Source organism: Agelaius tricolor, unplaced genomic scaffold, assembly GCF_023055355.1.
Source record: "Agelaius tricolor isolate 1412-34295 unplaced genomic scaffold, bAgeTri1.0.p SCAF_117, whole genome shotgun sequence".
NCBI classification, from domain to species: Eukaryota; Metazoa; Chordata; class Aves; order Passeriformes; family Icteridae; genus Agelaius; species Agelaius tricolor.
This window is the reverse complement of record NW_027269377.1, coordinates 263,398-274,555: the sequence shown is the minus strand read 5'-3', so window position 1 is coordinate 274,555 and position 11,158 is coordinate 263,398. Positions and strand designations below refer to the sequence as shown.

Genomic DNA, 11,158 nt, shown 5'->3' with positions numbered 1-11,158 from the left:
GCCAAAAGGGAGGAGCAGAGGGGGGCGAGGGGGGGCTCGAGGGGGGGGGCGGCTGCCAATGGGGGAAAGGGGGGGGGGGGGAAAGGGGGGGAAAAAGGGGGGGTCAGGGACCCCAAAGTGCAACAGGGACCCCAAAATCCCCCCTTAAATCCCCAAAATACAGCAGGGACCCCAAAAATTCACCCTGGGACCCCAAAATACCCGAGAAACCCCAAAAATTCACCCTGAAACCCCAAAATACAGCAGGGACCCCGAAATCCAACAGGGACCCCCAAAAATTCACCCTTAAATCCCTAAAATCCAACAGGGACCCCAAAGTGCAACAGGGGACCCCAAAATTCACCCTTAAATCCCCAAAATACAGCAGGGACCCCAAAAACCCCCCTTAAATCCCTAAAATCCAACAGGGACCCCAAAGTGCAACAGGGACCCCAAAATTCACCCTGGGACCCCAAAATTCACCCTGGGACCCCAAAATACAACAGGGACCCCCAAAATCCACACAGGGACCCCAAAGTGCAACAGGGACCCCAAAAATTCACCGTGGGACCCCAAAAATTCACCCTGGGACCCCAAAATCCACACAGGGACCCCAAAAATTCACCCTGGGACCCCAAAATCCAGCAGGGACCCCAAAAATTCACCCTGGGACCCCAAAAATTCACCCTGGGACCCCAAAATCCAGCAGGGACCCCAAAATACAGCAGGGACCCCAAAAATTCACCCTGGGACCCCAAAATCCAACAGGGGCCCCAAAAATTCACCCTGAAACCCCAAAGTGCACCAGGGACCCCAAAAATTCACCCTGGGACCCCAAAAATTCACCCTGGGACCCCAAAATACAGCAGGGACCCCCAAAAATTCACCCTGAAACACAAAATCCGACAAGGACCCCCAAAAATCCCCCCAGGGACCCCCAAAATCGCTCACAGGGACCCCAAAATTCACCCGAGGGACCCCAAAATCCCCACAGGGACCTCCAAAATCCACACAGGAAGCCCCAAAATCCCCACTGGGACCCCAAATTCACACAGGGACCCCCAAAATCCACACAGGGACCCCCAAAATCTGCACAGGGACCCCAAAACCCCTCCCAGTGACCCCAAAATCCCTCCCAGGGACCCCTGAAACCCAACAGGGCGCCCCAAACCCACCCCAAACCCCCCCAAAATCCCCTCAAAATCCCCTCGATTTTACCCCAAAACCGCCCAAAATGGCCCCAAAATCCCCTCCCCCCCCCCCCCTCACCGTGTCCCCCCCGGTCCCCCGAGGTTTTGCCCCCCCCCGTGGGCACCGTCTGGGGGGTGTAGGAGCCGCTGACGATGAGGTCATAGAGCTTCATCCTCTGCTGGCCTGGAATGCACCAAAAACACCCAAAATTAACCCAAAATCACCCCCAGAACAGAGCCCGGGGTCAGCTCATAGAGCTTCATCCTCTGCTGGCCTGAAATGCACCAAAAACACCCAAAATTAACCCAAAATCACACCCAGAACAGAGCCCGGGGTCAGCTCATAGAGCTTCATCCTCTGCTGGCCTGGAATGCACCAAAAACACCCAAAATTAACCCAAAATCACCCCCAGAACAGAGCCCGGGGTCAGCTCATAGAGCTTCATCCTCTGCTGGCCTGAAATGCACCAAAAACACCCCAAAATTAACCCAAAATCACGCCCAGAACAGAGCCCGGGGTCAGCTCATAGAGCTTCATCCTCTGCTGGCCTGGAATGCACCAAAAACACCCAAAATTAACCCAAAAACAGAGCCCGGGGTCAGCTCATAGAGCTTCATCCTCTGCTGGCCTGAAATGCACCAAAAAACACCCAAAATTAACCCAAAATCACCCCCAGAACAGAGCCCGGGGTCAGCTCATAGAGCTTCATCCTCTGCTGGCCTGGAATGCACCAAAACACCCAAAATTAACCCAAAACAGAGCCCGGGGTCAGCTCATAGAGCTTCATCCTCTGCTGCCCTGAAATGCACCAAAAACACCCAAAATTAACCCAAAATTAACCCAGAACAGAGCCCGGGATCAGCTCATAGAGCTTCATCCTCTGCTGGCCTGAAATGCACCAAAAACACCCAAAATTAACCCAAAATCACACCCAGAACAGAGCCCGGGGTCAGCTCATAGAGCTTCATCCTCTGCTGGCCTGAAATGCACCAAAAACACCCAAAATTAACCCAAAATCACACCCAGAACAGAGCCCGGGGTCAGCTCATAGAGCTTCATCCTCTGCTGGCCTGAAATGCACCAAAAACACCCAAAATTAACCCAAAAACAGAGCCCGGGGTCAGCTCATAGAGCTTCATCCTCTGCTGGCCTGAAATGCACCAAAAACACCCAAAATTAACCCAAAATCACACCCAGAACAGAGCCCGGGGTCAGCTCATAGAGCTTCATCCTCTGCTGGCCTGAAATGCACCAAAAACACCCAAAATTAACCCAAAATCACACCCAGAACAGAGCCCTGGCTCAGCTCATAGAGCTTCATCCTCTGCTGGCCTGGAATGCACCAAAAACACCCAAAATTAACCCAAAAACAGCCCCAAAACAGAGCCCGGGGTCAGCTCATAGAGCTTCATCCTCTGCTGGCCTGAAATGCACCAAAAACACCCAAAATTAACCCAAAATTAACCCAAAAACAGAGCCCGGGGTCAGCTCATAGAGCTTCATCCTCTGCTGCCCTGGAATGCACCAAAAACACCCAAAATTAACCCAAAATCACACCCAGAACAGAGCCCGGGGTCAGCTCATAGAGCTTCATCCTCTGCTGGCCTGAAATGCACCAAAAACACCCAAAATTAACCCAAAATCAGCCCCAGGGCACAGCCACAGCAAAACCTGGGATTTGGGGCAGTTCCACCCCAAAAATCCCCAATAACCGACCCCAAACCCCCCATAACTGACCCCAAAATATATAAATATAAATAAATATAAAATATAAAATATAAAATATAAATATAATATAAATATAAAATATAAATAGAAAATAGATAATAAAAAATTAAAATAAAAACTAAAATTAAATTAAAAAGTAATTATAAAATAGAAAATGAAAATAGAAAACAGAAAAATAAAATAAAAACTAAAAAAACAAAAGATAAAAAATAAATAGAAAATAGAAAATTGAAAATTAAAATAAAAAATAAAAAAATTAAAAAATAATTATAAAATAGAAAATAGAAAATAGAAAAATAAAATAAAAACTAAAAAAACAAAAGATAAAAAATAAATATAAAATAGAAAAAAGAAAATAGTAAAATAAAAAATAAAAAACCAAAAAATAAAAAATAAATATAGAAAATCGAAAATAGAAAAATAAAAAATAAATATAAAATAGAAAAAAGAAAATAGAAAATAGAAAAATAAAAAATAAAAAAATAAAAAATAAAAATAAAAAATAAATAGAAAATAGAAAATAGAAAATAGAAAAATAAAAAATAAAAAACCAAAAAATAAATAGAAAATAGAAAATAGAAAAATAAAATAAAAACTAAAAAAACAAAAGATAAAAAATAAATATAAAATAGAAAAAAGAAAATAGAAAATAGACAAATAAAAACTAAAAAAACAAAAAATAAAAAATAAAAAATAAATATAAAATAGAAAATAGAAAATACAAAAATAAAAAATAAAAAACCAAAAAATAAGTATAAAATAGAAAATAGAAAATTAAAATAAAAAATAAAAAACAAAAATATAAAACATAAAATATAAAAGTAAAAAAATATAAAAGTAAATATAAATAAAATACATAAATATAAACACCCCATAACCCACCCCCTGACGTCGAGCTGTGCGTGGATGGCCGTGCCCATGACGGTGGCGCTGTGCAGGTGCCGCACGGTGTCATAGACACCCCATAAATCCCCCATAAATCCATATAAAACCCCCATAAATCCCCCATAAATCAATATAAATCCCCTATAAACACCCCATAACTGACCCCTGACGTCGAGCTGGGCGTGGATGGCCGTGCCCATGACGGTGGCGTTGTGCAGGTGCCGCACGGTGTCGCAGACACCCCATAAATCCCATATAAATCAATATAAATCCCATATAAATCGATATAAATCCCCCATAACTGACCCCAAACACCCCATAACTGACCCCATAACCCACCCCTGACGTCGAGCTGTGCGTGGATGGCCGTGCCCATGACGGTGGCGTTGTGCAGGTGCCGCACGGTGTCGCAGACACCCCATAAATCCCCCATAAATCAATATAAAACCCCCATAAATCCCCCATAAATCCATATAAAACCCCTATAAATCAATATAAATCCATTCCAAACCCACCCCTGACGTCGAGCTGGGCGTGGATGGCCGTGCCCATGACGGTGGCGTTGTGCAGGTGCCGCACGGTGTCGCGGGCGCCGCGCGAGGAGCCGAAGGGTGACGCGGGCCAGCCCCAGGTGCTTGCGGGTGCGCGGGTGCAGCAGCACCTCCACCTCCTCCACCTCGCCGAACTTGCGGCACATGTCCCGCAGGAAACCCTCGCGGATGTTGTCGTTGAGGCGGGCGAAGGTCACCTCCTTCAGGGGCACCTGCCCCACGTAGAATTCGTCCAGCTGGGAGACCCAAAAATGCAGGAAATTAACCCAAAATGTGTCACTGAAATATGGCTGAAATCTCCAAATCCATCCCCAAATCCATCCCCAAATCCCATCCCCAACCCAACCCCAAATCTATCCCCAAATCCCAGCCCCAAATCCCAGCCCCTCCTTCAGGGGCACCTGCCCCACGTAGAATTCATCCAGCTGGGAGACCAAAAAAATCCAAAAAAATCCAAAAATGTGTCAGTGAAATACGGCTGAAATCCCCAAATCCATCCCCAAAACCCAGCCCCAAATCCCAGCCCCAAATCCCATCCCCAAACCCAGCCCCTCCTTCAGGGGCACCTGCCCCACGTAGAACTCATCGAGCTGGGAGACCCAAAATGCAGGAAATTAACCCAAAATGTGTCACTGAAATATGGCCGGAATCCCCAAACTCAACCCCTCCTTCAGGGGCACCTGCCCCACGTAGAACTCATCGAGCTGGGAGACCCAAAAATGCAGGAAATTAACCCAAAATGTGTCAGTGATACACGGCTGAAATCTCAACTCAATCCCTGAATCGATTCCTGAACCAACCCCAAATCCCAGCCCCAAATCCATCCCCAAATCCCCAGCCCCAAATCCCAGCCCCTCCTTCAGGGGCACCTGCCCCACGTAGAATTCATCCAGCTATGGACCCAAAAAAACCCAAAAAATCCCAAAATGTGTCAGTGAAATATGGCTGAAATCTCAAATCCATCCCCAAATCCCCCCAAATCCCGGGTTCTCACCTTGAGCTTGGGAATCCAGCCCCAAACACCCCAGACCTCCCAAAATCCCCCTAAAAGCCCCAAGATCCCCCCTTAAAAACCCCAAAATCCCCCCAAAAACCCCAAAATCCCCCCAAAAACCCCAAAAATCCCCCTAAAAACCCCAAAATTCCCCTAAAAACCCCAAAATCCCCCCAAAATGCCCCAAAACCCCGCGTTCTCACCTTGAACTTGGGCACGGGCAGGGACAGGTCCCGGTGCTTGGCCCAGATCCTGCGGGGCCGCGGGTCCTGCACGGGCCCGGCCGGGGGGAACCCCGAATCCTGGGACCCCAAAAACACCAAAAAATACGGTTAGCACCCCAAAAATACCATCAGAACCCCAAAAACAGAGTCAGCACCCCAAAACAGCACAAAACCACCCAAAACCCCAAATCCTGGGACCCCAAAAACACCAAAAAATACGGTTAGCACCCCAAAAATATCATCAGAACCACAAACCAGCACAAAACAGCACAAAACCACCCAAAACCCCGAATCCTGGGACCCCAAAAACACCAAAAAACACGGTTAGCACCCCAAAAATATCATCAGAATCACAAAAACAACACAAAACCACCCAAAACCCCGAATCCTGGGACCCCAAAAACACCAAAAACAGGGTCAGAACCCCAAAAACAACATCAGAACCCCAAAAACATCACCAGAACCCCAAAAACAGAGTCAGAACCCCAAAATGGCAGAAAACAGAACAAAACCACCCAAAACCGCGAATCCTGGGACCCCAAAAACACCAAAAACCACAGTTAGCACCCCAAAAATATCATCAGAACCACAAAAACAGAGTCAGAACCACAAAACAGCACAAAACCACTCAAAACCCCGAATCCTGGGACCCCAAAAACACCAAAAACAGGGTCAGCACCCCACAAACAACATCAGAACCCCAAAAACAACATCAGAACCTCAAAACAGCACAAAACCACCCAAAACCCCGAATCCTGGGACCCCAGAAACACCAAAAAATACGGTTAGCACCCCAAAAATATCATCAGAACCACAAAACAGCACAAAACCACCCAAAACCCCAAATCCTGGGATCCCAAAAACACCAAAAACAGGGTCAGCAACCCAAAAATACCATCAGAACCACAAAAACAGAGTCAGCACCCCAAAACAGCACAAAACAAAACAAAACCACCCAAAACCCCGAATCCTGGGACCCCAAAACCACCAAAAACACCAAAAACATGGTCAGCACCCCAAAAACATCAGAACCCCAAAACAGCACAAAACCACCCAAAACTGCGAATCCTGGGACCCCCAAAACACCAAAAACACCAAAAACAGGGTCAGAACCCCAAAAACAACATCAGAACCACAAAATGGAACAAAACCACCCAAAACCCCGAATCCTGGGACCCCAAAAACACCAAAAAACAGAGTCAGAACCCCAAAAACAGAGTCAGGACCCAAAAACATCACAAAATGGAACAAAACCACCCAAAACCCCGAATCCTAAGACCCCAAAAACACCAAAAACCACAGTTAGCACCCCAAAAATACCATCAGAACCACAAAACAGCACAAAACAGAATAAAACCCCGAATCCTGGGACCCCAAAAACACCAAAAACCACAGTTAGCACCCCAAAAATACCATCAGAACCACAAAAACAGCCTGAGATACCCCAAAACGGCCCAAAACAGCCCAAAACAGCACAAAACCACCCAAAATCCCGGCTGGGAGCGGGAAACCCCAAAAGAACCAGAAACAGCGAAAGCGGCTGAAAACGGCGATTTTAGGGCCGGGATTGGGGGAGATTTTGGGGAGAATTTTGGGGCTGTTTGGGGCAGTTTTGGGTGAGATTTTGGGGCAGTTTTGGGTGAGATTTTGGGGCAGTTTTGGGGAGGTTTTGGGGCAGTTTTGGGTGAAATTTTGGGGCAGTTTTGGGGAGGTTTTAGGTGAGATTTGGGGGTGGTTTTGGGGCAATTTTGGGGCTGTTTTGGGTGAGATTTTGGGGACAGTTTTGGGGCAATTTTGGGGCCGTTTTGGGTGAGATTTTGGGGCAGTTTTGGGGAGGTTTTAGGTGAGATTTGGGGGTGGTTTTGGGGCTGTTTAGGGCCGTTTTGGGTGAGATTTTAGGGCGGTTTTGGGGCCATTTCAGCTGAAATTTCAGGGCAGTTTTGGGGCCGTTTTGGGCCCATTTTAAACCGAGGTTTTGGGGTGGTTTTGGGGCAGTTTCAGCTGAGATTTCAGGGCGGTTTTGGGGCAGTTTCAGGCCCATTTTAACCGAGGTTTTGGGGCGGTTTTGGGGCAGTTTCGGGGCGGTTTCAGCTGAGATTTCAGGGCAGTTTTGGGGCGGTTTTGGGGTGGTTTTGGGCCCATTTTAACTGAGGTTTTGGGGCGGTTTTGGGGGCAGTTTCAGGCCCATTTTACCCGAGGTTTTGGGGCGGTTTTGGGGCAGTTTCGGGCCCATTTTAACCGAGGTTTTGGGGCAGTTTTGGGGCGGTTTCGGGCAGTTTCAGCTGAGATTTCAGACCAGTTTTGGGGCAGTTTTGGGGCAGTTTCAGGGCGATTTTGGGGCAGTTTCAGCTGAGATTTCAGGGCAGTTTTGGGGCAGTTTCAGGGCAGTTTTGGGGCGGTTTCAGCTGAGATTTCAGGGCAGTTTTGGGGCAGTTTCAGCTGAGATTTCAGGGCAGTTTTGGGGCAGTTTTGGGGCGGTTTCAGCTGAGATTTCAGGGCAGTTTTGGGGCAGTTTCATCTGAGATTTCAGGGCAGTTTCAGGGCAGTTTCAGGGCAGTTTTGGGCAGTTCTGCGCGACTCACGGGCACGCTGAAGTGCACGCCATCGTATCTGTAGAGCTTCTGTCCCCCCCGGCGCAGGGCGGGGTCCAGCAGCAGCTTGTAACTGCGCCAGGGGACGCTGGGGGTCCTGGGGGCGTCACCCCCCGGCTCGGGCTCCATGCCCCCGCCTCATTGACCCTGGGGGAGAACAGATCTGCAATGAATAATCCCAAAATACGCATAAATGTACCCAAAATCTGCACAAATCCACCGAAACGTGCATAAATGTACTCAAAAGCTGCATAAATTCACCCAAAACGTGCATAAATATACCCAAAATACGTGTAAATCCACCAAAAATATGCATAAATATACCCAAAATATGCGTAAATTCACTCGAAATGTACATCAATGTACTCAAAATCTGTATAAATCCACCCAAAATTGCATAAATCCACTCGAAATCTGCATAAGTATACCCAAAATACGTGTAAATCCACCAAAAATGTGCATAAATGTACCCAAAATCTGCATAAATCCACCAAAAATGTGCATAAATGTACCCAAAATACGCGTAAATCCACTCGAAATGTGCATAAATCCACCCAAATCCACCCAAAATCTGCATAAATCCACTTGAAATCTGCATAAATATACCCAAAACACGCGTAAATTCACCAACAATGTGCATAAATGTACCCAAAATACGCATAAATCCACCAAAAACGTTCACTAATGTACCCAAAATCTGCATAAATCCATCCAAATCCACCCAAAATCTGCATAAATCCACCCAAATCCACCCAAAATCTGCATAAATCCACTTGAAGTCTGCATAAATATACCCAAAATACGTGTAAATACACCAAAAATGTGCATAAATATACCCAAAATCTGCATAAATCCACCCAAATCCACTCAAAATCTGCATAAATCCACCCAAAATTTGCATAAATCCACTCAAAATCTGTATAAGTCCACTCAAATCCACTCTAAATCTGCGTAAATTAACTCAAAATCTGAATAAATCCACCCAAAATGTGCATAAATCCACTCAAAATCTGCATAAATCCCCCCAAATCTGCATAAATTCACCCAAAATCTGCATAAATTTACCCAAAATCTGCATAAATTCACCCAGAATCCACATAAATCCCCTCAATATCTGCATAAATCCACCGAAAATCTGCATAAATCCACTCAAAACCACTCAAAATGTGCATGAATCCACCCAAAATCTGCATGAATCCACCCAAAATGTCCATAAACTCACTCAAAATCTGCATAAATCCACTCAAAATCCGCACAAATCTACCTAAAGCCTGCATAAATCCACATAAGCCACCCAAAATCGACATAAACACACCCGAAACCCACCGAAAAATGCACAAATTCAGCCAAATTCCGTACAAATCCACCCAATCCCACCCAAAACCGTCCCAAACCCACCCTAAATTCCCCCAAAATCCCACCCCAAACCTGCACAGACCATCCCCAAATCCCCCTCAAATCCTCTCGAATTCCGCCCAAAATTCCCCCCCCAAATCCTGCCCCAAATCCCCTCAAATTCTGCCCGATTTGCCCCCAAATCCCCCTCAATTCCCCCCCAAACTCCCGCTCAAAGACCCCCAAAACGTCGCCCCAGACCCCCCTCAAATTCCTCCCCAATTCCTGCCCCAAATTCCCCCAATTCCCACCCAAATTCCCCCCAATTCCCACCCAAATCCCCCCAAATCCCTCCCCAATTCCCACCCAAATTCCTTCAAATTCCCTCCAAATCTCCCCAGATCCCCTCAAACCCCCCTCAGCTCCCAAATCCCCCCCAAATTCCTCCCCAAATCCAGCCCCAAATTCCCCCCGAGTTTTCCCTCAAAATCCCCCAAATTCCCTCAATTTCCGCCCGAATCCCCCTAAAACCCCCCCGGATCCCCTCAAAATCCCCCCCAAATCCCCCTCAAACTCCCCCAATTCCCCCCAAATCCCCTCAAACCCCCCTCAAGTCCCAATTCCCCCCAAATTCTCCCCCAAACCCCCCTGAAATTCTCCAAATCTCCCCCCAAGTTCCCTTAAAATCTCCCCAATTCCCCCCAAATTTTCCCCAAACCGCCCTCAAACGCCAATTCCTCCCCAAATCCCCTCAATTCCCCCTCAAACGCCAATTCCTCCCCAAATCCACACCAAATTTTTAAAATTCCCCCAAATCCCCCTCAGCCCCCCCCCAATTCCCCTCACGCCCCCCCTGCCCCCCCCCCTCACCTCCGGCCGCCGCCGCCGCCCCCTCCGCGGGCCGGGGGAGGCGCGGGGGGGGTTCCGCAGCCCGGGGAGGCCCCGCGGGGCTTTCCGGGGCAGCTGCTCGCGGCTCGGGGCGGTTTCCCGGCGGTTTTGGGGGAATTTTCGGCGGTTTTCGGGCTCCCGGCGCCGCCGCCGGCCGCGGCTGAGGGGAGGGGGCGGAGCCTGCACCGGAAGTCGCGCCCGCGCGGCTCTCGCGAGAGCGCAACGGCCGCGCCCGCACTTTCCACACGCGCGCCCCCCCCCCGCCTTTCCCTTGCCTCCCCCGAGGCGAAAAATGCCCGAAATTGCCTCAAAACAGCGACAAAAAACACAGAGGGAATTTATCCGAGTGGGGGGTTTCGCGCAGAGGGCGGGGAGCGGAGCGCGGCCCGGCAGCCGTGGCGAATCTGCCGCCGCGCGCACTTTCGCCACATCGCCTTTCTTGGCCCTTGGCCTCATTTAGGCCCGTTCCGAGCCCGTTTTTGCGCGTTAATCCGCGTTTTTCAGCCTTTAGCGCTTTTTTGGTGCCGTTCTGGGATTATTTCGTTTTTTATTTTACCAGGGCTCTTTCCGCCTTCCCTTCCCATGGCGAATCTGCGGCCGGCGGCCGTGAGAGAGGGGAGGCGGGGATTCGCCCTGCGCACGCGCGGCGGCGGCTCCGCCCCTCGCGGTGTTCGGGCTGCGTTCCGGTGCCCGTTCGGTTTTACCGAATTTTACCGAATCCCGAGGCCGCCGCCGCTCCCCTTTCCCCGTAACTTTGAGGTTAAAAACGCCGAAATTGGCACCGGGGGGCGG

General features: G+C 48.5%; 1 protein-coding gene across 1 annotated transcript; it reads right to left on the bottom strand.

Moving 5' to 3' along the window:
• Positions 1–1,248: 1,248 nt before the first annotated feature.
• On the bottom strand, positions 1,249–11,132 carry LOC139586404 (histone-lysine N-methyltransferase SETD1A-like; the record flags this gene model as incomplete). Its single annotated transcript, XM_071419733.1, is given in 6 exon segments — positions 1,249–1,353; positions 4,299–4,392; positions 4,394–4,570; positions 5,532–5,630; positions 8,135–8,290; positions 10,349–11,132. Coding segments are annotated over 5 exon segments (613 nt in total), but the record flags the coding sequence as incomplete, so codon positions are not given.
• Between the last annotated feature and the right edge of the window lie 26 nt (positions 11,133–11,158).